The sequence below is a fragment of the Eucalyptus grandis genome, chromosome 5, assembly GCF_016545825.1.
Source record: "Eucalyptus grandis isolate ANBG69807.140 chromosome 5, ASM1654582v1, whole genome shotgun sequence".
NCBI lineage: Eukaryota > Viridiplantae > Streptophyta > Magnoliopsida > Myrtales > Myrtaceae > Eucalyptus > Eucalyptus grandis.
The window spans coordinates 4,861,522-4,888,564 of NC_052616.1; the positions used below are offsets into that span (position 1 = coordinate 4,861,522).

General features: G+C 40.8%; 4 protein-coding genes across 5 annotated transcripts; 1 reads left to right on the forward strand and 3 right to left on the reverse strand.

The window, feature by feature from the left end:
- The first annotated feature begins 2,601 nt into the window (after positions 1-2,601).
- On the forward strand, positions 2,602-9,373 carry LOC104441354 (nucleolin). Of its 2 annotated transcripts, none has more exons than XM_010054480.3 (12): positions 2,602-3,072; positions 3,539-4,083; positions 4,173-4,262; positions 4,370-4,609; positions 5,040-5,261; positions 5,798-6,089; positions 6,173-6,486; positions 6,584-6,693; positions 6,787-6,899; positions 6,990-7,063; positions 7,146-7,239; positions 7,365-9,373. In XM_010054480.3, exons 1-11 carry the CDS (start codon positions 2,784-2,786, stop codon positions 7,236-7,238), a joined length of 2,382 nt encoding a protein of 793 aa, XP_010052782.2. In that variant the 5' UTR covers positions 2,602-2,783; the 3' UTR covers position 7,239; positions 7,365-9,373. The 2 variants fall into 2 exon arrangements, with proteins under 2 accessions (XP_010052782.2, XP_010052781.2); XM_010054479.3 differs by having other exon boundaries at positions 2,603-3,072; positions 7,421-9,373.
- A 725-nt stretch (positions 9,374-10,098) lies between these two features.
- On the reverse strand, positions 10,099-14,976 carry LOC104441353 (uncharacterized protein At1g28695). Its single transcript, XM_010054478.3, has 3 exons — positions 14,504-14,976; positions 13,982-14,392; positions 10,099-10,803 (listed from the first exon to the last, which is right to left on the reverse strand). Exons 1-3 carry the CDS (start codon positions 14,885-14,887, stop codon positions 10,267-10,269), a joined length of 1,332 nt encoding a protein of 443 aa, XP_010052780.2. The 5' UTR covers positions 14,888-14,976; the 3' UTR covers positions 10,099-10,266.
- A 3,992-nt stretch (positions 14,977-18,968) lies between these two features.
- LOC104441351 (rac-like GTP-binding protein 5) lies at positions 18,969-22,686 on the reverse strand. Its single transcript, XM_010054477.3, has 7 exons — positions 22,271-22,686; positions 22,031-22,118; positions 21,007-21,116; positions 20,793-20,856; positions 20,402-20,466; positions 19,865-19,930; positions 18,969-19,369 (listed from the first exon to the last, which is right to left on the reverse strand). The coding sequence occupies exons 1-7, from the start codon at positions 22,409-22,411 to the stop codon at positions 19,271-19,273; spliced, it is 633 nt and encodes a 210-aa protein (XP_010052779.1). The 5' UTR covers positions 22,412-22,686; the 3' UTR covers positions 18,969-19,270.
- Positions 22,687-23,148: 462 nt separating this feature from the next.
- On the reverse strand, positions 23,149-25,097 carry LOC104441350 ((+)-neomenthol dehydrogenase). The gene is made up of 5 exons (XM_010054476.3): positions 24,919-25,097; positions 24,576-24,816; positions 24,397-24,471; positions 24,101-24,283; positions 23,149-23,699 (listed from the first exon to the last, which is right to left on the reverse strand). The coding sequence occupies exons 1-5, from the start codon at positions 24,945-24,947 to the stop codon at positions 23,322-23,324; spliced, it is 906 nt and encodes a 301-aa protein (XP_010052778.2). The 5' UTR covers positions 24,948-25,097; the 3' UTR covers positions 23,149-23,321.
- Between the last annotated feature and the right edge of the window lie 1,946 nt (positions 25,098-27,043).

The window sequence follows — 27,043 nt, forward strand, 5'->3', positions numbered from 1 at the left end:
TGGAAACGCCAACAAGAAGCTCTCGTGGTGGTGGTCCTCACGTGATGGTCAGCGAAGCAAAATACGATCCATCTCTCATCACTCCATATTGAAAGATAAAGGGTATTTAGTAAGATTATTCAAAAAAAATAAAAAAACATCCAACCCAGATTCATCCCACTCCTTTTTCAAATTTCTTATCCGGCATTTTTATCCCGGTATATCCTGGTTAGAGGACGTTGCCAAACACCGGAGAATAATTTATGATTCTATTCAAACTCAAATTCGGACTACCAAGTGTAATCTTACACATTAATATATTTTGCCAAAAGTGTCAATTACCTCACATTTCAACTTTCCTCACCGACCAAAAAAAAAAAACTTTCCTCACAACCATTCGACCATGAAAATCTTTCCTCACTACCCCTGCATTAAATAACTGCGAATTTTAATAAGAAACATCTTAAAATTCCCCCCGTCCTCCCCTTAAAAAATATATAGGGACTTCATTTCAAAAATAAATACCAATTTCCTTTGTAATCGATCGCATGCTTTCACAATAGTAGTAATCGATGGAAAAGGCTAATGTAGTCACACCTGATCAACTAAGAAAACATGTGAGGGAGGAAATGCAAGAGTTTAAATCCATGTGTCAATAATAACGGTTCGATGTTTTTTGGGCGAAATGTAACGAGATATTATCCAAAATAATCGGGTGGACATTGAAGCTTTTAAGGACCCTTTTTAAGTACTCTAGAATATTCGTGAGGGCATTTTCGAGTATTCATCCTGATTAAAATGGGAAATATATTTTTGTATTCTAGAGATTTCTCATCAATCTCCGCCGTTAAGTTGCGTCAAAGATCAACGATTGTAATAAGAAGGGTTCTTATATAAATAAGAGTCTCATTTCCCTCATTTATACTCACTTAGAAATGCAATAACAAATTTAGAGTTTCTCTCTCTAATTTCTAGAGGTATGCACCGGTCCCAAGTTGAAATGGGGATCAGACTAAACTGGCCGGTTCCCATAGAAACTGGTCTATAAATTAAGCCTTGAGTCTTCATCTCCTTTAGTTCATCTCTCTCTTGTTAGTCACTTGCTCAGCCTCTCATGGCTCGAGATACCCTCAATTCATCTCCCTCGCGCTCGCCACTTGATGCTCAGTCCCTACGATCGTCTCCCTTGCTCATTGCCACCGTCACGCAAGGTTGCCCTCTTCTTTACACACGAAAATGAGGTAAATTTCTTGGTTTTTTTTTTTTTTCCGTTTATCTTTCCTTTTGCTTTTTCTTACATCGACAAATCTCTTCTTTCGAAACTTTAGGGAGTATTTGGGCTAGGGCTAGGCTGTTGTCAAGATTGGGGGGCTTGCAACGATTAGGAATAGGGTTGGCAAATTCTCTCCCAACTGGAGAGGAGGAGAGAACAGAAAGAGCAGAGAGCTTGCAAGAATTCTGATTTGATTTCCAGATTAATAGGTTCGGAACCGGCCCTCAGTTTTAAGATGGGAATTGATCACCTCTCTTAATTTTTCTTTCCAGAGTTTTCATATATGTTGTCAGTAAAATTGACTTCAAAAGAAATTTCTAAGGTCGCACAGGTAAAGAAATGCTAAATTGACCTTGGATGACGCAAATGCAAAACGAAAGTGGAAGTGGATTAGAATGCGGGTACAATGAGGCAAGAGTCATTAAGGTGGTTCTTCCAACAAAGTAGGACCACTTGCTGGGCACGTGCAGAACTAAATCATGGTGTAAACGGTTATCAAGACAAATTTCAAGCGGCAACGAAGGAGAGATCAAGGAATTCATCCCTGAAGAAGACACGAACCCACTCAACTCTCCAAGCAGTTTATCCTGCCATTGCTCTCGTGCCTTCAATTTCTTGCACCTCTCAGTCCCACGTGCATTTCTTTTCAATGTATTTCAATTCCTTGAAATTTCTTTTCCAAATCAGTTGACATTTCCATCTTTTTATCAAAATTTGCAAAAATCCACACTCTGTGGAAAAGCTCTATTCGTGCATTTTGTGCTTGAATGAGGAACTAAGGAGCTATTTTGGTCGATAACCAATCATTTGAATTTAAAGTCATCTTTTCCCACGTCGATTTTTGTTAACATTTTATTTAACACACTATGCAGACTAATTTTCTCTTTACACATTAAAAAGAAATTTTTAAAATATAGCCTTGCACCCTGTGAATTAGCACAAACTTTATGCTACACACTATTTCATCTTATAATTGCCTATCTTGCTTGATCACTATTTCAACTTCATAATGTAAATGGAGCGTCAAAGCATTTAGAGTGCAAACTTATCTTCTTTTTTTTTCTTTGGATAAGCAAATAAGGGTCTTATTTAATTTCTCAATTCACATTAAGAAAATCACTTCGAATTTAAAAAAAAAAAATGCATCGTTATTCTCCTTTCAACATTTCGTACGGAAAAAACATAGAATTCTTCAAAATGTGACATGCTTCTCACTTGAAAAAAAAAAAAAACCTAATTCGTGCGTTGACTGACTAGCCCAGTCTTCACGCACACGTGTGACTCCAAGGCTGTACCAACGCTGAAACACCCAACGAAACGCCATAGAAATTCACTCTCCTCCTCCCCGCCGTATAAATCCGCAGCTAGGGTTTCACCCTTCTCTCGTGCTCTCCCTCTCTCTCTCTCTCTCTCTCTCTCTCCTGCAAAGCTATTTTTCCACCCTGATTGACCTGATTCGGGTCTCTAGCTGCGCGAGTTCTCGAACCCTAGCGCTCCGAATCGACCGCTCTTTGACCTCAATTCGGGAGCGATGCCTCCTCGGACGGTGAAGCGGGGCGGAGCGGCGTCGAGCCAGAAGCGGGCCGCGAGATCCTCCTCCAAGAGGGCGCAGAGCCAGCAGGATGCGCCCGCGGAGGAGCCGCCGGTGGCGAAGGTCGAGGAAGTGAAGGAGGAAGTCCTCGTGGTCGCGGGAGAGCGCGGTTCGGTCCTCGAGAAGAGGCCCGAGGTCGAGGAGAAGCCGCCGGTCGTTGTGGAGCCGGTCGTCGAGGAAAGGAGCAGGCCGGAGGTTGCTCGGGCGAATGGCTCGGTTCCGCTGATGAGTATGTCTATTCTGTTGCTTCAATTTTTTTCTATTCGGTGCGGATTGATCGCGGTTTTTCAATTGAAGTTGTGGCGGCTGTTCTCAGGGTTTGCCGTTGCTTAGATTGTCCTGCTGGTTCCTTTTGTGGGTTTTTGTGTTTGTTGGTTTTCACTGTTATTTGAATATGTTTTTTTGGGCTCTTCTTGCGACGGAGCACGAATTTTTTTTTCTTTTCCACTGTTTGATGAGTCTTGGTGTTTATTGGGTCTGATCCAAAGTCGACCATGAAGAAATAGTTTTTGTGCAAAGCATGGATTTGGGTGAAGTTTGCTGTTTGAATTTTGTGGGTAAGTTAGTTCTTGGTGGTCGTCCGTTTTTATATGAGATGGAGAGGCACGAAAGGTGTGGTTATTGTGCAATAAAGTAAGATGTCATTGATGAGGAAAGAAGCTTGAGCTTATAAAGTAATACTTATTTTGTGACAGAAGAAGATGAGGTGAAGGAGTCTGTTGATGATTATGGGAAAGACGAACGGTTGGATCTGGAGTATAATGATCCTGAATATGAGCCAGAAGAATATGATGATAAAGAGATGGAACAGGATGATGTTCATGATCTGGCAGTTGAAGGGGAGGAAGAACATGAGGAGGAGCATCTTGTCGAAGAGGAAGAAGGAGATATGATGGAGGAGGAACTGGAGGATGTTCACGAAGAACTCGAGGGTGAAGAAGATGAAGATCATCCAGATGAGGACCCAGAACATCAGGAGACGCTTGATGGGGAGGAGGATGATCACCATGACGTTTTCAAAGAGAGGCGCAAACGCAAAGAGTTTGAAGTGTTTGTTGGAGGACTAGACAAGGATGCAACTGAGGATGATCTGAGGAAAGTCTTCAGTGCAGTTGGTGAGGTAACAGAAGTCAGGCTGATGATGAATCCTCAGACTAGGAAGAACAAGGGATTTGCTTTCCTACGCTTTGCGACTGTTGAACAAGCAAGACGAGCTGTCACGGATCTTAGAAATCCAGTGGTAACTTTTGGTTCCTGTAGTTCTTGAACTGGTGTTTCACTCAACTAATGTTGAATTATAATCTTAACTTATGATAAGTGCTATTCCAGATTAAGGGAAAGCAGTGTGGCGTTACTCCAAGTCAAGACAGCGATACCCTATTTCTTGGTAATATATGTAAAACCTGGACAAAGGAAGCTGTAAGTGCAACTTTTGGGTCAAATTAATTTTTGTTGTGCAAGAAGTTTTAGTAGTGGTTTGAAGATCTTATGTATTCCTCTCTTTCTCGTGACAAATTTGTCTTCAGTTGAAGGAGAAGTTGAAACATTACGGTGTGGAGAACGTTGAGGACGTGACATTAGTTGAAGATGGTAACAATGAAGGGATGAACCGAGGCTTTGCCTTTCTGGAATTTTCATCTCGTTCTGAAGCCATGGATGCATTTAAAAGGCTTCAGAAAAGAGATGTTCTATTCGGAGTTGATAGGCCTGCCAAGGTCTCTTTTGCTGATTCATTTATTGATCCTGGGGATGAAATAATGGCACAGGTAATGTGATCAACTTGAGTTTTAGCAGTGCCATTAAAAAGTTTAACTTTGGGATGGAAAGCACTGCATTGCTTGGTCTAGATCCTCAACGCAAAATGTGATGGCACTAAGCAAGTAACAGTGCCTGGAAATGTTCCTGTTGATGGAAATGACAGCATTTCAATTGTGTGCATTTGTTAAGACAACTTCCTTTTTTATGTGAAGTATTCTCTGAAATAATATTTCTGGTGCTGACTACTCTTTAGATTAGGCTCTTTTCTTTTCTACTTCAGTTGGCAATGTGGGCTTCTGGTTTGCTGTCATGATGAAATTTACGTATGATCCATTGAACCTTCTTTCGGTTGAGATTGTTATGTTTCTTTCTTGGTCTCTGTTAATTGGCAAGAGAGCTCATCATTCGACCAATGTCACCAAGTACTCCTTCATTCAGGTTAAGACTGTATTTGTGGATGGTCTGCCAGCTTCATGGGATGAGGATCGTGTGCGGGAGCTCTTGAAGAAGTATGGTGAGGTTGAAAAGGTTGAGCTTGCTAGGAATATGCCATCTGCCAAAAGACGGGACTTCGGTTTTGTTACATTTGACACTCATGATGCAGCAGTGACATGTGCTAAAAGCATCAATAATTCTGAGTTGGGTGAAGGTGATAGTAAGGTCCGTTTAATCATCATTCTGTATATTTTCATTTCATCAGCCAATCTCATTGATCGTGTATATTGAATCACTCAAGGGAAAAATGCTCTGGGAACTTGCAAGTAAGTTTGCTGGGGTGTGATGTATATGTGCGTGCGTGCATGTGTGTGTGTGTGTGTATGACATCATAATCATAAGAATTGATATGTATTGCATGTGTAGGGAGACACACACATACACCTACATCCACACACACACACTCAGGCTTTTATGTATGTTGTCTCTGTGTGTGAGAGGTGAGGAGGGAGTGAGAATGACTTAAATAGAGAACAATCTGATTTGGTCAGGGAACTTCTGCCCATAAGGGACTCTTTAGTGAATAAGACTGGATATTATGGAAAAAAGGTTACCAATTATATCCCTTTGGGATTAGTTGCCATTATCTTATTCTGGCATGTATCATTCCATCTATTGTGTTTTATGTAGTTTAGGCTATGACCTTGTGATTTTGTTATTTACTTTTTTCTACTAATGGAAGAGTTACCTGTGTATTTCAGGCCAAAGTTAGGGCCAGATTGTCAAGACCACTTCAGAGAGGCAAAGGAAAATATTCAAGTCGTGGGGATATGCGTTCTACACGTGTGGTTGGTCGACCTTCCAGAGGTTCATGGAGTCGTCCAGCTGTACGCAGCTTCCCTGCACGTGGGATAAGGGGCATTGGAGGTCGGATTCCATCAGCCAGCTTGAAGAGGCCTGTTGCTATTAGAGATAGACGTCCTGTGATGGCCGTGCCACCAAGAGCCAGGCCATTGCCTCCTCCAACTAGGTCTTATGATAGGAGGCCACCTGGTATGAGTTAGTCAATATTCATACGATGTAGCTGCAAAGGGAGCAGTGTGAATCTTCATTGTAAACCTCTCTTGTTTTGGCAGTTCCTTCATATTCAAGAAGTAGCTTGAAGAGGGAGTACACTCGAAGAGAGGAGCTTCCTCCTCCAAGGAGCAGAGTACCTGCAGATTATGGTTCCAGAATTGTGCCCGAGAGACGTGTGGCATACAGAGATGATTATCCTGTACGTGAATCTGGTTACACCGACCTGCATAGAAGCACATCCCGCCCTGCTGCAAGGAGGGATTATCCTGATGAGAGCTACGGACAGAGGTTTGAAAGGCACCCAAGCTATCGAGAAGCACGTGCACGTGATTATGAATCTGTTTCAGGGTCAAAACGTCCTTATTCTGCAGTGGTAACAATCTTTTCGATTAATTTTGAAGTGGATTACATATTTTGTTTCTTATTGTACTTGAGAGTGTTATAATTTGCTTCATGTCATTAAAATGAAGGATGATGTGTCTCCACGTTATGCTGATCCGGGGGTCCGCCCATCCAGGGCAAGGCTGGACTATGAACTTGGTGGCATTAGTAGCCACTACAGCGATGCCTATGGTGACAGGTTAGTATTCTCTATTTTGTGTAGGGAAGCAATTAATCGAATAAAATGTCTATATTGCTGCCGTTGGTGGTAACTATGTGGATTCTGTTTCAGACATGGGAGATCTAGTATGGGTTATGGTGGCAGTAGGAGCTCTATGTCCAGTATGTCTGGTCAAGATTCACATGGGTACTATGGGAGTCGTCATCAAAGTATGGGTTATGGAGGTATTTAATTGGTCATCTAAGTGTTACTTCACTGATAATTTATGCCTTTCTTCTGTCATGACATGAATATTTTGGTCTCTATGGTTTTAGGTTCTTATGGTAGCAGTGATGCTGGAGGAGCGTACTCATCAGGCTATAGCGAGTACATGTCTCGAGGAAATAATGTAATCCTCTTATTATCTGCGATAGATATGTAAGCAATATGCTTCGCCTGCTCTCTCATTTAGTCCATTGATTGTAATGCAGGTTGGTGGCAGCTCTTACTCTTCGATGTATTCAAGCCGCAGTGGAGGAGGCAACAATTACATGGGACCAGGTAGTTCTGGTTCATATTACTGAGGTGAGTCTTCTTTATTTATCTATTTATTAGTTTTCAAGTATTTCTGAAGCATGGAGATTGGATAGTCTAAATTGGAGGCTAACTGTTTTTCGGGACATGCCATCACTCTGCTGTTTCCTCCAAAGGTATTACTAGTGAATTTTCAAGAGTGAGGTTACTAGTGAGTTTATCTATGGAACAGATTTGACCTATCAAAGAGGCTGGTCTTGTGTGGATCTTTGGGAGCTAGCATAATGATGCGTATATATGTGGAAGAGAATTCAGGCCTTGTCATTATTGGATGCTAGCTTGATGTTCGTGCTTCAGTATTTCAAGCAGGCCATGATGAACATTCCTAGAGGCCAGTGCCATGCTTATTCTACAGTGGAGGAAATTTGAGTTATTTAGGACAACATCAAGATAGTTTCTTATTTGTATTATTACATCTTTCGTGTTCTCTCTGAAAGTATTCCCTATGGAGGAGACTGTAGGGGGATGTTGTCCATCAGCTTTTCTATTGGACGGAGCATAGAAGGAGTTCTATTGCTTTTTAAAGGTTCAGAATGTGATGGTTACCTTTTGGTGATGCCTGAAGAAAATTAATGAGCATAATTAAAGCAGTCAAACATATCATTAGCTATGGTTCATGGCCGATCACCACTTCCCCGTTTACCTAATAAGAACAATATAACCCTTGGCCTGAAAGTTAAGAGATGACTGAGGCTTCCGAGGAAAACTGCCTCGGTGTGCATGTTGGTATTCAAATGCGTTTTCTTGGTAGTGGTAAAGATCGCAAGAAGAAATGCGATATAACAGGAGAATCTCTTTGATGATACATTCTTTTTGTCCATTACTGGCCTTTAGTTTTATGGTATTTCTCTTAGGAGGGTAGCTCCTGTCAACTATACGCTGGAACAAAGCTCTGATTGCACTTGAATCTTCTTTATCACAACCAATGAGCTTACATTATAAGCTGAAAGTCAGCTCTCAAATTAATGGACATATTGTTGCTGCTGCTGTGGTATAACTTTTTGAGAGCAAAAGTTATCATGGGTTCACATCTTTCCTACATTGTTTGATTGCTGCTGATGGAAGAGACCTATACAGCAGGTTTGTTTTAGGAACAACATAACTGTTGGGTGTGTTATTGCTAGCTGGCTTGTTTACTCAGTGCCTGAGAAACTTGTTGGAAAAGTGAAACTGCAGTTATTTTGTGTTACAGATTTGATGCTGTCATTTGGATGTGGAACATAGGCCATCTTGTGAATGATTTCTTTATACCAAAGTGGTTCCTTGGCAGAAAGCTAAATGGCCTAAGAAAGTGATTGGACCGATTTCCCGAAAAATGCTCCCTTCTAGTTGACCGGATATCTTGCAACAGTCAAGATCTTACAAATGGCTTTAGCTGTTTTTCTTTGGGAAACATTGGACAACTAATACCACTTTCAGATTAGGAGACAAAAAAACCTCCATGCCCTTGCTTTTTATGTCTAATAATTTCGGCAGACTTTGGTATATCGTGGCCACTAACCCCTCAAGGAGCAGTCATAGGTTTTTTATGAGAGTTCTAACCATTGAGCGGTATTGGTTTTTTTATGGGAGTTCTAACCATTTTGCCATAAGATTGGTTGTGTCAAGAATGCGTGACCAAAACCTCCGACTTCATATATTTAAGTTGGTATTGTTTACTGAACTTGGAGAGGTTTATATCTAACTACTGCCTCGTTCCCGAATCTGAAAACTTAAAACTTTCGCCCCAGAATTTGGTATTTCAGAATGTTGAGACTTTTGTTCCCAGTTAGGGAATGGGTTTGGAGATGAGATGCCGGATCGCCTATTATTGCTGCTCCAAGTCCCATTGGTTTCATTGTACTTAGTTTGTTCCATGCATTATATAACCTGCTCGTACCTATTTGACGGTAAGGACTCCCGAGCACACTTGCAGTGTGCAGTATTTATGGTGAAGCTTTGATTTGGCTGATATCTGTGCTTTTCTAATATATTTTTTTTGGGCTATGGAGTTTGTCCATAGCTCGGCGTTGTTCTTCTTCTCCATCCCAGATTCGGCTCTTCTTTTTTCCGTTCTTTAGGTTTTGTAACCTGACTGCTGAATAAATATCCTTCTCTACGAGTTAAAATAAGTGGGTTCTCTTTCCATGTTTTGTATGTCACTTTTGTCATCCATCATGATCTTGCATGTACAACTCATTGGACCTTCTTCTCTAGTGATAGATTGATTACTAGATGCTCAACCTCCTCCGAGGAAGGATAATCTTCTTGAACCGTCATTATTGACAATGGTTAGGCTTCGTTGCTCCATATGTAAACATGAATGGACACTTGATAGCTTTACGGATCCGTGCATCAACGATGAAGAGAAGGGAAAAACTGAAGAGGCGAATCGCAGTTGATGTCCTTTTGAAAATTAATAAGTCGGCCTTGTGTAATCACTTGGCTTTTAAAAGTTTTGGCATTTAAAAACAAGACGAGATGTTTTTCCGAAATTTGCAGCGCGGTGATGCTTCATACAATCGTAATATTTGATATCCTTGCTTGAACAATCACAAACCCTCTCTGGCGATTGTAGGCACCAAGATTCACATCATTGCATAATATTTGCTATTGCTGTAGCTCAAACAAATAGCATACCCGAGACCCGGCGGCTGGGGAATTCGGTTTGATTCATATAGGGTCGGGTCCTTGGGTAAAAGTCATACTAGGAACTACCCGAGGTTTTTGGGTGGGGTTCGGGTTTTGTCGAGAACCTGACCCGATTAATTAACACCCCTAACAAGAAGATTTCCATAGGATATCGATGTATTCGCACTTTCCAGTTGCAGAGCCAATTTGATTTACAATGAACTGTTGTCGATCGAGAAGTCACTAAATTCCATCAATGCGGAATAATTTACTTTTCTTGTAGTTGTCATTTTTATTACATTCTAAATTCCATCAATGCGGAATAATTCAATGACAATAGCTTGCATCAAAAGAAAATAAAAACAGTAAGAATGGCCAACAAAAGTGAAAACCATCTAACTACATTTATTATTTATTTCCATTGCCTTGCACTCGCCAAGCTCGCCAACACCCCATATGGTTCGTCCATCTCAAGCTGGCCGCCGTTCCATTGACAGCCGCCGTCTTCTTCCTCGACCACTTGAACCTTTTCCAATCTCGGAGCACCACAGTCAGGTCGAAGACCTTGGCTGTTATGCTCCGGCAGCAGTTCGCGTGGACCGTCGCGACTGCTCCAAAATCCTTGCTATCCTCGCAGAATCCGCTAAAGAAAAGCGTGTCCAAGAACCGGACACCGAGATCGAGCCTCTTGAATGCACCCTCATGGATCAGGTCCAGTAGGACGTCCTGCTCTTTCTTGCCCGTGGCATTCTGTCGCCTCGAGTACCACTCGTCAAACAGCGCGACCGTCCTGTTGTTCGACCGAACAAAGTAGAATCCGGTGTTGATGAAGTTGTCCTCCGACCGCGGGTCGCCATTGAAGACATCAGTGCTGATCTGGAGGTCCTCGCTTTCGTTCTTGCTCAGCTTTGTGAATGGATTCCTCAGCCACATCACGTCAGTGTCCTGCGAGAAAATTAAGATAGAGGATGGATGAGTTTACATAGTCGAATTCTTCATAAGCAACTCCTTAATCGAGATTAACTGACACTTAGTCGTGCATAAATTACATAACTAATTCAAAAGGAGTACAAAGGAAGTCTCGTGGTATGATAACAGCACTAATGTCGTGATTAAAAAATAAAAGCATTTCTCTGCCCCTGCCCTTTTGATATTTCTTTTTCTTTACAAGATCACACTTTCAATCTTGTGAAGAAATTACGCAAAAGACCCAAATACATTGCACTTATATTAATTCAGGCATAATTTTTCTATTTGATTAATTTGGTCCTTAATCTTTTGACAATTTGTTAATATAACATAAGACCGTCATGAAGACTATAGGATGCAAATTGGGACTTTTTTATTAAACCCAATTTGACGCATCATTAGTGCTCACCCCACGTGGAACACCAAGAAATGCAACTATAATATTTCTTAGAAATTAGAAATAAAGATCCTACCCCCACCTAGTTGTCTCTTCCATTCGGACTATTATATATATATTAAACAGCCTCTGATTTCTCGATTTCTCTAGGAAATCCACACTCATCCATCAGGGGTCAACGCCTTAGAAGAATCCAAATAATCAAATCTCCTTTAATAATTTCATCTCGAGTAAGTCCCTAGGGTTCCGTTGAAGCAAAGCAAGATTGTACTAGTTAAAAAAAAAAGACCCTTGTCTCAAACATGTGGCGCCAATCAATCTCCACCACCCATCCCGTGATGATATTATCAAGCTCAATAATGTCTGACCAACAAAAGGATACTGTTCATGCCGATTCTTGGGTAGAAAATCGAGTGATCCATGACCTAGATCAAGTGCACCGATCCATCATAACAAAAAGGTAAGGGGCAATTTTTGCCAGCAAGCAGAAAAGAAAGCCAATAGCAGACGTTTGCGGCGAACGGGGAGGCCCCAATCAAGAATCTCCTAATCAAGCAACGTGTTTTAATAGGTGTCGGCAGCCAAGGCCGTCCCCTATTATTTGTTAGGGTACATCATATTGAATTTGTCAAAGGGTGATCCCAAGACACTTCTAAAGTTACCAATTGACCCGGGCTATTTTACAGTTTTTCAATACAATCAACCGTTCTGTTAATTAAAATGTAATTTTAACTATGTTTTATGTTCAACCATCGTCCCAAGAGCACTTGTATATAATTGTCTCTTATTGAGTCAATCCTCAGTAAAAGAAACAAATTTAGAAACAACCCAATTAAAATCTAGAGACCTTTGTAGAATTAATCCTACTCGGCACGTGATTTATAAGATTGTGCAAGTTTCTAGCTACGCCCATCCGAATATTAGTGTCGTCCAAGAAAATCATTTCATCTCTAACGACGTATTTAGTTATTAAAAAAAAAAAACTTATTGAGTAATTCATAATACAAGATAAAGGGAGAGGCATGACGACAATTCCCTACGCTATTCATGCTTGGACTCTTTCTCACGCTCCATCCCTGTCGAACAATAATGGCAGATCGTTCCTCTTCTATACTTGCCAATCAAACACTTGGATTTTTCTAGGCAAGGAAATCCAGATCGTTCTTGAATCTTGCTTTTCAATGTCCCGTTCCATCGACCAAAGGAAAACAACAATGTCCTGTTCGCATAGTATATACTCTAGCCCCATAAGAAAAAGCTGATTTGGGATTTTCATATTGTAGACTAGGACATGCTTTGATTTGACAAATAGTATCGAAAGTGAGCTCATCAATATTGACCGCTACATCGATTTATTCCTCTAGTGTGCATGCGCGTCCTTTTTCTTTTAGAGATTCTTTACATGTTAAAAACAATGCACAACTTCAAAAAGGTAGAAAGGATGGACAATGACATATTAGCCACTCAAACTTTCATTAGTACCAATAAACAAAGTTCCCACTATATAGAAAGAGCTAAATCCATAGGATTTGTAATATCTTTCATTAACTTTTCAAAATAGCCAGATTCTCACGGCAATATTTTTGTATCATAGTAAAAGGACAAAACCTATGCCCACCTTGACAAACAGTAAAAGAAATAAGTTATCAATGTCAATAATAGAGGCTGCACAAGACCCCAGCTCCTCTTTGGGATGTCTTTGCTTCCCTAATGAAGTGAGATTAATGTGACTGATGCCCTAAATTTTAGGACAAATCATGCAGCTCTTGTCTAAGGGTGGTGACACTTTAAAATAGAATCAACACGAGAAATATAAAGCAAAATAAAATGTCATTTTAGCACATATGGATTCAGCCCCAAGTCTCCCGCCACAGCTGTTCTTTTCCTCCCACACATCACATGTCGATCGAACTAAGCTGCTTCCCACGACCACTGCCCCAACTTGAGGGAGGGAAGGGCCCCATCCACATGTCATCTTCCACGTCAGCCCAAATTTCCTATTTTGTATGATTGCTAACCCACTTCCTCCCTTTTCAACTCATGCTTTAGAGACATTTTCCACCACCCCTTTATTCCCACCTAAGTTTCATGACAAAAAGAAAGGACGACCTAGCAACCTTTTTTGCCCTATGATTTGAGTTCGAATCACTATTTCCTAAATACCATCTCCTTTAATGTAAACATGCCCTCGGCATATTAATCTCCAGGTCTATTGTCGGTGCTGGCATGACCCGATATGCGAGTCGGTAATCTAAGTAAATCTAATTGGTTGACCAATTATGGATCTCAGCCGCATATTTTCCTCAGAAGAAAAAGATGGGCAGACAACACACGCAAACACGATAAAACATGCGTCCGCCGTGCATTTATGTTTGCCGACCAATGCCCTAATGCTTGACCAACAGAAGCATGTTTGGTAAATGACTGCTAGCCATTCATGAATCTAAAGAAATCGTCGATCTTTGCTCGACGATCTTCGCTTATGAAGTATGAATGTACCCGACAGCCTCTCTCTGGATCGATTTTTCACAAAAATTTGGTTATTTTGTAGATTCATTTTGACTTCACGCGGCAATTTTTTTTCCTGCCCTTACGTGGCAAAGATTAGTCTTTCGGCTTTTGAAAACTACATTAGGCTTCCGTTTTGTCGGCCATCGTACGAAAATGAAACCAAATGATTGGGAATAAATAAAAAAAAACAATTGGTAATTTTCTTCTTCTTCTCCTTTTGTGTTTTCGAAAAGCGTAAATCCTTACCGTGAAGATGAAATCGTAGCCGCGCCTGAGAACGTCGCCGAGGAAGGCCGTCCGCCTCCACATCATCCTGATGAAGTCCTCCGACATGTACACCTTCTCTCCCCGGAAATCCACCCCTTCCGTCTCCAGCCGGTAGCAGTTCAGCCGCCGGAACCGGCACGCCCGGTACGCCGCCCGGTCCATCGCCACCACCACCACGTGGTCCAGCAGCCCCCTCGTCCCCTCCCCGAGCCACAGGCTCCGGACGAACAGGTCGAGCAGCGTCTCGCCGGTGCCCACCTCCGCGCCGGGGTCCGCGTAGGCCCGGTTGACGATCGTGATGATCACCGTCCTGTTGGGCATCGACGCCTTGCTCAGCGCGACCTCGAGCTCGTCCCTCGGGGCAGCAACGGCGGCGGGGGGGGCGGTCCCCTGGAAGGAATACTGACGTCAGCATGCTTTGATTTTTCTCGTTCTTTCTTGACAGACAGAAGACACGCAACTTAGTAAACGATCATGACAAGCGAGGACACGGGCACTTACAGGGTTTTGCTGTAAGCAGCTGTATTGGGAGCGAGGAGGCAACAGAGGGTTGGAGGTAGAAGACGAAGTGGTGATCCATAGGTAGAGAAAGCTGGCGAAGAGAAGAGACAGGAGAGTAAGGTAAGAGAGAGAGCTCTTGGTGGAGTAATCCATCTTCATTTCTAGGGCTAGAGAGAGAGAGAGAGAGAGAGGGAGGGTTTTGAGATGATGATGGGAAAGGCGTTGGAGTCCGCGTTTGGGAAAAACTAAAGAAAAGATCCTACCTAATATGAGGGCAAGATAGTGAATATGATCATTCCCCTGCCCTAAATGCTGGGACTTTTTCATCCGTTCGCCTCTGCAATCTATCATTAACGACATATTTCCGACCCATTTTTCCACCATGATGGAAGAAAAAAAGAACGAAATGGACCGGCAGGCGAGTGAGGCTGATGAGAGGGATCGCAGTGGTGGCAGCGGAGAAGTCTTTTCGATGATAAGGACGAGAGAATGAATGATAATCATTTCGTTCTCTTGGCCAAAAATGAATTTTCTCTATTTGTATTAACCATATGCGTTTAGTAATGATATAAAATTCTTGCTCTCATGATAAAAATCAGTTTGATGGGCCTTCTGAGGATGGGCGGCGATTAGCAAAAGTAGACAATAAGAATAATTTTTATATCCGTTTTCATTCTAAAAATAGAAAAGTAAAAAATCTCTATTTCTCATTTACGTTTCAAATCTATTTTTTTCACTAAAAATTTGTTTTTAAAAAATGAAATTACATCACTGAATAAGTTTCCGTCTCAAATCTGATTTCGAAAATAAAAATTGAAAATTAAAAAATAATGGAATGATTATTATTTACATTCTTAGTAATCCGAGACATGCGGTACGGACGCATTTATATGTTAGGTCCGTATGGTCTTAGTCACGAGGCCTGTGATTGAAAGGAAGGACTACGACCGTTCAATTACTCGGGCGGGTTTCCAGATCTGGACAGGGGCTAATTGAACTGATTGGAAAGTGGTTTCCAGATCTTCAGAGGGCGGGGCGATGCGTATGCAAATATGCATGGCCTAAAATCCTCTATTTCTTGAAGAGGCCGTGGTCTTTGGGGTTCCTTGTCTGCTGAGGTCGTGTTGGATCTTTGTGCTCCGCGGTGAGTGCCTACATTTGCGTATTCCTACCGCAATGAAAAGTCAAGGGAGATCGATCGATCGCTTTCTGAACATGCAGTGCATGGCACGACGAAGATGGCCTTGAGCGTTTGTTATATACTTGAGCAATTTTATCACTGGCCGCAGTAGCTCCGCTGGTTAAGTTTTCCCTATCGTAAGGGGACCCACTGACCCCTTCTAGGAGGGAGAAGGTTCGACTCTCTGCAGAGACGCTTGGCATCTTACTCGTTCTACAAGGGTGATGGGTCCTCCCACGAGGCCTCAGGTTTACTCCCGTCACCCCGGGCTTACCGAGACTGTCCGTGTTGGTATGGTACGCGGATTCCCTATATCGTAAAAAAAAAAAATAATGAAAAAGTCATAAATTTATTGTACGGTTGCCAAATTAATATTAAATCTTTTAATTTGCCTGTGCTTGGGCAGGTGAGTGGCTCTGGGAGGCCAGTTGAGAGAAAAAGGGATAAAAGAGAGAAGAGGAAAAGGTGTTGGAGTCCACGTTGGGAAATTAAAGAAAAGGTCATACCTGAAACGAGGGCAAAGTAGTGAAGATAAGATAACCATTCCTCTACCTAAAAATTGCCTTTTACATGTTTTCCTCTGTAATCTATTGTTAACTTCTTTCCGACCCATTTTTCCACTGTAATGGAAGAAAAAAACCGAACAGGGAGGACTAGCTGGCGGCGTTCGATGCCGATAAGAGGGGTCGGAACGGTGGCGGCGGAGAAGTCTTTTGGGTAGAGTTTAGGAAGTCCGTGAGACGAACGGTGTTGGATGAATTTGTGAATTAGGTTTATATGGTCGTAGTCATGAGGCCTATGACTGAAAGAAAGGACTATGGTCATTCACGTACTGGACCGTGTTCGCATTTAACCCCCCCTCGATTTCATTGAATGGTCCGATGATAATCATTCCTATGCCCTGAAAGGTCGCGACTCTAATCTATTTCTCCATATGATCTATTATTAACAACTTCTTTCCGACCTATTTTCCACTGTAATGAAAGCAGAAACGAACGAGGCAAACCGACCGGCGTTTGAGGCTGATAAAATGGGTAGAAATGGTGGCAGCGTTGTTTGGCTAGAGTTTAGGAGACAGCAACATGAGGTGCGGTTGCATTTATATATTCGGGTCGCATGGTCTTAGTCATAAGGCCTAGTAATTGAAAGAAAGGACTGTGATCATTACAGTACTTGGGTGGGCTTCAAATCTTGAGAGGGCTTATTGAACTGAGTGGAAGTGTTTATTTATGATAATAAAATTATCTTAAAAATTATAAATTTATTATAATTATGTCAATTCAATTCTTAATTTTTTTTTTTTTGACAAACTCATTCATAAACATTTTACAATTATGTCCTTACCAAAAAAAAAACATTTTACAATTATATCAAAACAATCTATCAAGACAAATTTGGCCAACTAGCACTAATGTGGAACCGTCCATTGAATATTAACGTAAAATACTTTTTAATTTTTATTTTATTTTTAAAATGCTTTCATTAATTTTTTTTTCTTTTCTTTTCTTTTTTTCTCTATTCTTCCTTATTCCTTGAGCAGGTGACCAGCCAATGGCAAAGATCGCCTTGCCGTTGCTAGGAGAGGCTTGTGCTTGCCATGGCTAGTTGAGGCCAAACCTCACTAGTGGCCAGTGTGAGCGACCCTCACCATGGCTAGGCAAGATTGAGCCTCATCATATTTGGTGAGGGCGAGTTTTGCTATTGGCTGACGAGGCTAACCTCGTCATCAACCAAAGGAAGAAAGGGGGAGAAATGATAAAAAAAATAAAAAATAAAAATATTAAAAAATTATTCACATCAACGTCGACATGCCAAATTTGATTAACTTGACCAAATTAGTATAATTATAAAAATTTATGACTGAATTGATAAAAAAAAAAAGATTTTAAAATTAAGTTGATATGATTTTTTGTAACTTTCTTTATTTATGATGGAAGTTGGACCGTGCTTTGCATTTACAGCACTCGGTTTGATTGACCGGTCTAAAGATGGATCAACGTCAAGCAGCTTGACTTGGACGTTTCAGGCAGGCGTCGTCTGCTGCGGGCTTTCGGTGCAGATCATGAAAAATCTCTGCTGCGGAGGTACGGAAGACAGGGTGATCTGCACGCACAGCCTGGAAGCCCTTTCGATTTCTTGGCGAGGCCTTCAGATATTTTTTCAATTCCACAGTGAGTGGCTGCATTTGCGCATCCCAACCGAAACGAAAAATTAAAGAAGATCGATTGGCTCTCTGCACAGTGCATGCCGTGAGGAAGATGTCCTTGAACCGGTGGTATACCTGAACACGGCAGGTTTCCGACGTCAAATCATTACTAAAACCTTTTAATTTGTCCATCTCTAAACAGGCGACGAGTGAGGTAAAAAGAGAAAGAGAAAAAGAAAATGAAAAAACTTTATCCATATCAATATCAATCTGAACAGTCTAATAATTAGACTGTTATGATTAACAAATCATTTAAAAGTTCAAAACTATATTGATAACTTACCAGTAAGATCAGGATTAAATTGATACAATTTTAATGAAACATTTAGATTAAATTAATATAATTTATAAATTTTTGAATAATTTTTCTGGGTGTTTGAGCTTCACTAGTTATCATTTATGGCGATCTTTGTTCTTTACCAGTTTCCCTTTCTCTTCAGGTGGAGAAAGTGCTTTAAGCATAATCTGACCAATGAATGGGCCGAACAAAAAGGGTAAATAGTCCTACATATTCCCCTTTTTACAGAAGGTTTTAATCCACTAAGCAATGACCCATCTACTTAATTTCTATTTGGCAACATTAGCCCCAAATTTTCAGGTATAGATGTCTCCTCCACCCACTAAATTTGAGTCGAAAAATGGACTTATCAATAGAATATTTAAATATAAAATCTCACGTATTTTAAAACAATTAACAGTGGTCTTGGTCTTACACTCACATGGTATCGAAGGATCTCAGTTCAAATCTTTTCAAACTCAATTTGCCTCTTCAATTAAATATGGTCATGCTTAATACTAGACAAAAATACTAGACTAAACATGAAGGAAACTGATAAAATATACTAATATTAAACCATACCTATATTTAAATAGCTTAAATTTTTAGAACAATTGGTAATAATGTTGTGAAATCTCAAACTTATGACCCATTTTGCCATATCTAATGTCGTCATAAGATCACTAGAGGAAAAACCAAATCTGATCACTAAATGAAAAACCAAACCCAGAGGGGTTTAGACAGTGGACACACTTCCTACTCAGGAGGCACCAATTGATGTGTAGGTGTAGCAAACGGATCATTTTTATGCCCATCCAAAGAGGAACAATAACCAAACACGAGGCGTATATACATTTACAATCTCAACCAGGCTTGACATCCACAATAGGCAAACAGAAATTAAAGTACACAAAGTCATAGATTATGCATCAGAGAAGAAAGAAGAAAAAGGCAGCTTCGTAGCTTCAGTTCACTCACAAAAGAATGCACTCTTGCAAAGGTTAAAGGAAGTCCGAGGATATCAAATATGCACAGAGACGTGAAAACTAGAGCCATCAATTTCGACCGGAGTCAAGCACCGGCATAGCTTTTCGAGGGTAAAGTCTAAAGTATTTGACAAACGCTCAACCGTCTCTGTTGCTTCTTGCGCTTAGGAGGCCGTAGAACCACCTTGATCGCCGCATCGAACACGGCCTTCACATTCTGCACGTTGGTCAGATAAAGAGTTGCTTAGCTCAGTTTCGACTGTGCACTAGGATGGAACAGACGTACATATCGCTGTCTTATGAAAATGATTGTGCTTTCTTCAAAAACTTTTAAGGATGGTTTTCTTCACATGTTACCTCCAGATGAAATTCTCCTAAAACTGGGTTCTGTTGCCTTTTAGTCAAAAAAAAGTGAAGGACAAAAGAAACACGGGTCTCGAAATAACTGCTTGCGCGAATAAGTGTAATTCGACAGGTTATCTCAGATTTTAAGCAGGCGTTGACATCGAACATCGTGGGCCTTAATGCTACAACGGTCATGGACAACTATTACAAGCAATTTAAAATCATCATAGTTTCACCATTATTGCTTATTGTATTCCAGTATGGTAGGTCTACAGAATGAGAAAAGTATGACATGATGAAAACAGTGATGTTCCTGAGGTTGAACAGTTACTCATTTTTGCAAACGCTTATTGAAATTGAAACTGACCTGTTGTGTCTTCGAGCTGCACTCGACATATGCCAAGGCCCCGATTTGCTTCCTCAGTTCTTCACCCTATTCATCAAGGAAATTATACGAGAAGCATAACTGGGAAAAGAAAAGTGCTTGACCAATTGACCAATAGAGAAATCTACATTGGTTGCTCTAAATATGACAGAGAATATGTAAACTAGTCAAATGTACTCATTGGAACTCTGGCAAGTTAAAAAAATACAGAGGCTGAAACACAAAGAAGCATATTCTTTTCTGAAAGTGCCCGAATTAATTTTGTTCCTTTATTGCAAGTTAATCCAGTCCTCTTTTTCTGAAAATTGCAAGAAGCGGGATCATCCATTGCCACATGAACTTGTCCTTGCAATGTTGTTCCATTATTATCACAGTTTGCATGTTCTGTTTCCTCAGCACATTGCCTCCTCACTCATGCTGGATTGCTTTCACAACATTTTCAAACATACGACAATTTCACGTACTGTTACACAGTAGAGATGACCACATCGGGGAACAAAGAAAAAAATGGTACTTTACCTGTTCCATCGAAATAGTGCATGCTCCGGGGTAGTCTAGTTTGAATTGTTTGTCTTCTCTTAGATCTGGTTTTACAGAGAAGAAAAAGTGCTCTTAGACTCAAGCCAAACAGATTAACAACTGCAAAGCTTGAAATTAACCAAGAAGGTTCAATGTCATCTGTTTTCCAAGGAAAAACTTTGTTTTTGTATGTGTGCACGTAATAGCAACCTGCTGCTATTTGTTTACCACTGCCAATCCTAAATAGACAGATATCTTATAATTCTTGAATCTTTTCCAACAACTTGCGCAAGTCACTTCAAGTTCATGATGATAATTGAAAACTGAAATTTCGAAATTCAAGCGAAGAGGTGTCCCTACATATCAAAGAAGGAAAGAAAAGACATCTTACCTAGTTTGGTCCCCACAAGAACAATTGGAGTTGACGGAGCATAATGTCTCAACTCTGGAACCCACTTCTCCAAAATAAAGATGTGCAGAAAGAAAAAGGAGAAAGACAGCAACATAGAATGAGAAAGCAGGGAAAAAAAATTAGTCAACAGAAAAGTCAAAAAAATGTTTCTTAAGAATTGATTAAAGCTAAAGAGAAAAGAAGCATCATTCACTTTCTTGGCAATGTTCTCGAAACTTGGCCTACTGATGAGGGAAAAAGCAAGGATGAAGACGTCTGCTCCTCTGTAACTCAAAGGCCTCAGCCTGTTATAGTCTTCTTGGCCTGAATAGAAAACTTGAATGTTAAGGACCTTTCACACGATCCAGTTGCTTTTGAGAGCAAATTTAAGGACATTATTCAAATGTATGAGCAACACTTTGTGCATCAATCAAACTAAGTGTATTTCCTGCAATGATTAACTCTCAACTAAAGCAACAAAGCTTAGTGAGTCATGATGAAGTGCACATGCAAAATTATCTTACATCCACTATCTTGGGCTAATCCAACATCATTACAACAAAGTAACATTGACATGCAAATTAATCCAAAAAAGACATAGTCTTGGTTTTGAATACCACTGGCTTTTGAAATGGGATAAAATTTGAATCTTTAGATTCGCCCGGACAATCTAGTTCCATCAAAAGGATAGATGAAATTGTTGGTAGCTACTATGCTTTTCAGATATCTCCCGAGACAGGGGAAGCATAATCATAAGAAGGATTCTTCATTACAATAGGCATGTTCACGAGTCATATTACTTGAAAAGAAGGCGTTAATTTGAATGATGCACTTGAATTGTTTAGAACTTGTGGGCAAACAACACGATGCGACAAGTAACCTCTCTAAATTCCATGCTCTGGTTAGAAATGACGAAGGGGAGCCACTGGGTAAAGGGTGCCTGAAATCAGCATACTCTTTAATCGTAAATGACAAGTAAAAGTCCGGGCATTATTGACGATTAAGTAATCTCTAAAACCAAAATCCAATAAAACATGTTTGAAGTCCTTCCAAAAGGAGCTCAGGTTTAGACCAGAGAATCTAGAATGAATGAAGGGCTCTCACGCAGACCCCCATTGATGAAGTATAGTTGAGTTACAGAGAGCAACAATGACCAAGATTGCAGCCACCCATCAGATTTCAGAAAGAACATAAATGAGAGAGAGAGAGAGAGAGAGAGAGAGAGAGAGAGAGAGAACCAGCAGTGTCCCAGAGACCCAGATTCACAGTCTGCCCATCAACCAAGACATTGGCACTGAAGTTATCAAAAACAGTTGGAACGTAATCCTGCCCACACAAGGGACGAAAACCCTCAATTATTCCGACTTATAACTCACATGAAACATGAGAGAAGATAAAGGGAAACACAAGCTAAATGCACTTGAACCAGCATTAACAGAAGTCTACTAGACCAAGCTAAACCAGAGAGAGAGAGGTACAGTGGGGAAAGTGTTGCTGGTGTAGGAGATGAGGAGGCAAGTCTTGCCTACAGCACCATCACCAACGGTGACACACTTGATGAACCTGGTCTCTGATCCTGTTGCTCCTGCTTTGCCTGTGACTGTTGCTGCACTGCTCATTGTGTAACCCCACGATGAAGAAGAAGAAGAAGAAGATGGTGATTTTTTCTTCCTTTTGATTGACTAAAAACTCCCTCCCTCCTCTTTCTCTCTCTCTCTCTCTCTCTCTCTCTCTCTTCAGTGTATAATGTGTAGGCTTCTTGAGGGAAGTCAAGATTTTGTGCCGTGTAGAAAAGGCAGAGTAAAAAATCAACTGTGGAAAAGAGGGGGACGGCAAGGAAAAGAAAGGAGAGATTTTTTTGCAGCTTTTTGCTGAGGGTGTGTCATGCACTTTAATTTGAGTTGTCAAGGAGGCAAAAGTTTTGGAAAAGGAAAAAAGCAGGAGTTTCATCATTTCTGTAGAAATTAAAAAAAAGGAAAGAAAAAAGTGTCAAAGAAATTCAAGAAAATTTTGCTTCATCTTTCAAACTGGATAATTGAATGTGACCTGGAGGCCATGATATTGACTTATAGAGATCAGCAATTGTTCCTACCCTTGGCACGTGCTACCTAGCTTATATCTTCTAAGCGGTAGGCGAATTCCATAGATTTCGCCTTATACTTTTATGCAAATTCTAATAATTTAATTTGTACACACGATTTTAATTTCAAAATGCCCAATTACAATTTTCCATAGATAACTTCATTATGGGTCGACATAAATATTTTGCTTGCATCAAGACTTAGTAGACTTTCTATTAGAGTAACAATAAAAACGAATTGTTTAAATTCGCATAGACATAACTCTAATTCTATGATTCTAAAAGTTAGAACTCTTTTGGTACCAGCACATTATGCGTTCTTTCCCGCTTTTCTCCCATAAATCATGGGTAAATCTCGGTGCGTACATTTTTCAAACTGAGTACCATGTAAGCAAGATACACGTGGGAAAGGACAGCTTCACTTAAGGCCGCGCTGCGAAAGACTTAGGTCAGAATCCTGAGACTTCCGTCCCCGCAAAGAAGCATCCTGAAGGCCCATCGTCGGGCAGCAAAGCCAACATCACGGGCCCTCTCGCTCCGTCCTCGACAGGGAAGACTCCGTTGTTGCTGTTCAGGTCCGTCTTCACGAAGCCGGGGCACACGGAATTCACACGGAGCTGGTGATGTTCCAGGGCGAGAAGTCTCGTGTAGGCGTTCGCCGCGGCTTTAGAGACTGTGTACGCCGTTAGGTGAGTAGGCCACCCTTCTGCTCCCAACTTGTCTTCCTTGAAATCTCTCAGGAATTCACTCAACATTTCGTCTAGCCTTTCCTTCTTGAGGGTCTCAATATCGTTCAGCTCCCTTTTCGCCTTTTCGTTCTTGACATGCTGAACCAGGAAAAAGAACATAGGCAAATTGAATGAAATAATACCGAGATTGTATACTTACTGCTTAGAGAGATGTCAGACAGCACATGTTCATTGAATAAGATATTCCAATGGCCAGACAGAAGATGCAGACAAATGCACGGATTTGTATGTTTAAATGATATTAGATAGAATGGACATGCGACGTGATTTAACCGGTTTAAGCTCTGGTTAGAACAGTTATACACTGATAAGCTTCTTGATCTCATCTCGAGTTGATCTTTTGTTATAGCAATTGAAGGCATCTGCATCAGAACTACCCGCAGAGTCTCCTCATCAGTACTTGTAGCTTAGGATGAAATCTGTGGAGGCACTAGACTGGTCATATCATGTTCAACTGTAAACTACAGACCAGAATTAACCTGGAGCTTCCCAATTGATGCAGATACATTCACAATTCTTCCAGAACTTGACCGAAGAAGCAGCGGAAGGAGTGCCTCTGTAGTGTTTTTGGTGCCAAAATAGACTACTTTTGCACATTCCTCGGCCATCTCGTAAGTCTGCTTAGTCAGCTCCAACAACAGCTCGGCAGCGTTGGCTTTGATCTGCAATTTGTCACGAAATTCAGGTGCTGAATTCACAACATCGATCTGAAAAAATTAATTATACATATATTCAGAACATACAGAAGAAAGAGGGTTCTAATAAGAGGACCTACTCTGCCATTCTCGTATGCCATGGTGTTGAATGTCTCCCAGTCCACAATAGCACCTGCTACACCTGCATTATTTACCTGCAGAAGCAAACAGAACCCGCAAAAATTATGCGCAAAGACCGGAGAGATCATTCGTCGAATGCTTCTCGAAGAATTCCATCAGCAAGACACAGATCTCTCACCAAAATATCGAGCCTTCCATAGCTGGTGTCGATGAATTCGGCCAAACGGGCAATACTACCAGCATCAGTCACGTCGAGTTGATGGAAGATTACAGAAATCCCCGATTCTTCGAGGCCTTTGACAGCTCCAAGGCCCCGTTGCTTGTCCCTAGCTGTTAATATCACCTCGATTCCTTTCGAAGCTAATTGCCTACATATCTCGAGTCCGATTCCCTTATTAGCTCCCGTCACCACTGCATATCTGAAAAGCGCATGACCAACGTGATGTCATCAGATTTCCAAAAGCCATGATCGACGAGTTGAAAGCCGGAAAAACAGCAGATCGAAACATCTGAGTTCTGACCTTGTTGAGTTCTTTTCAGCTGTTGCCATTCCTGCTGTAGGCAGCCTCGGTTCTTCAGACGCTTATCGAGATTGGCTAATTTGGCACGCCGAATTCCGGGATTACCAAGTCGCGAACACGGGGGGAAAAAAATCAACATGCCAAGGAAAGAGATAATTTAATAAACTAGTAAATTGAGGTGGATTTCCCAAAGCCGAACAGGAAATAATTAATTGCTTTATGGTTGTCACATTTGAGTCAAATCACATGATCCTGGAATTTGCCTTGTTTAGGCTGCAACGAGAGACAAAGATTAGACAACAAACCTGTTAAATAATCCGTAATTTCCGGCTCCCTATCGATTCCAAGAGTTCACTATCAAGCGATCTGGTGAAAACTCGCAAGTCGTGTAGTATACTCAATGATCTAAGGCTATAAACAGCACCGGTACGTCGGATTAATCTGCCGATGCAAGCTGCTAGGAGTTTAGTAGACAAAATGTGGATTCCTATTGGATCATTTTGCATATGTTTCCAATTGAAAAACAGGGCTTTGTCCATCTACGGTGTCGATCTGAAGGTGCGTACTTATAGCATGTTATGTATGTGAAAGTACTTAGCGTATGTTCAAGTGGCAGCTTAAGAGGGACTAGTTGACTATCTCAGTAAATTTTATATGATGTTATAGCCGAATATTCTAAGTTGAAACATTTCTAAACCGTTCTTTAAGGTGTGTTTGTTTGGAGAAAACCGTTAATGCTTTTTCCCTTTTCAGATTAGGAAATTCATTTTTCTTATTTTAACCATGTATTTTTGCATTGATTAATCAATTTCAGTAAATTAAGCGTGTGAAAATTGATAAACTAATTCGTAAAAATTCTTTTGCCAAACAAATAAACCTTTGGCTGCAAAACCCCAAATTTATAAGTTCAGTTTTAGGTCAAGACCAACTAATGCAGAGTGGAAATTTAAATGCGTTTAAAGTCGAGAAAAATGCGCATCTTCCATTGACCTCGATAATGCAACCTTAAAGAGTAGGATGCAGATAAATTCTCATGCATCCATACGCTGGAGTACCAATAAATACCGTACAAACCTAAGTTTTGCAGCACATACATGTAACCGAGAGTAGATGGAGGGGGCTGCAACCGAACCAATTCTATATCAAAAATCGAATCAGAGCACCCTGAAAATGGGTCCGCTTCCAAATTTTGAATTTGTCTATTTCCCCATTCCAAATTTTCGGAATCGGTGAAAACTGATCTGACCCCCCATTCAAAGTAAAGAACCATCTAGAAACCGGATCAAATATGGAATAGGTCTCACAAAGTCTTAAAACCTTAATTTTCTCTTGACATCTTTTTTTTTGTTCTCTCTAACCTCACTTGAATACTTCACTACTCACTTTCTCTTACTCGCAACTCACCCTCCTCCTTGCTCACTCACAGCTCGCCCTCTCTTGCTCGAGCTTCACAACCCTTGCTCATTCCTGACTCACATTTGCTCACTTCCCCTCGTTCATTTTTTACTTTAAACCATTTTATTGCTCATATTATTATGTTGTAAAAAAATAAAACCAAAAAAAAAGAATAAAAGAAAAACGAGTTCTCATTTAGACTCTTGGATTGGATTAGAAAAACAAGGTTGGTTCTAGGGCATTTCAGGTTCAAAAAACCGGGATTGATTCTAACAAAATATGTTTCAAGTTTCAGATTTGAAACCTACCCACCCTAAAAGCGATCATCCTTAAGGGCAAGTGCGTCAAGGTGCGAGGCAAATGAAGGATTTTCAAGTGATATGCCTAAAAGAGAGGATAAAAAGACTGCAAGAAAACGTAAACTATTATCCCCAAAAGTTTAAATCGGTAAAAATTTGTGTCAACAATACAATTATGACATTTTTGTTGACACTCTCATCGCAAGTGAATTGATTTCTTTACGCGCGCAAGACTCGACTCTACGTGACAATGGGCACTACTCCCGTTTTGCGTGAACATGTTGTGAAATGAATGCCACGAGCGATGGGTTTTAGAAACTCCAAACTTTTCTCAAAGTTCCAGAGAAATTGTACCATCAAGCCTTCTCCCCCTCAAAATGGATTTCATTCAAAAGATCCTCATTCTATGCCTTCATCCGAAAATATCTTCT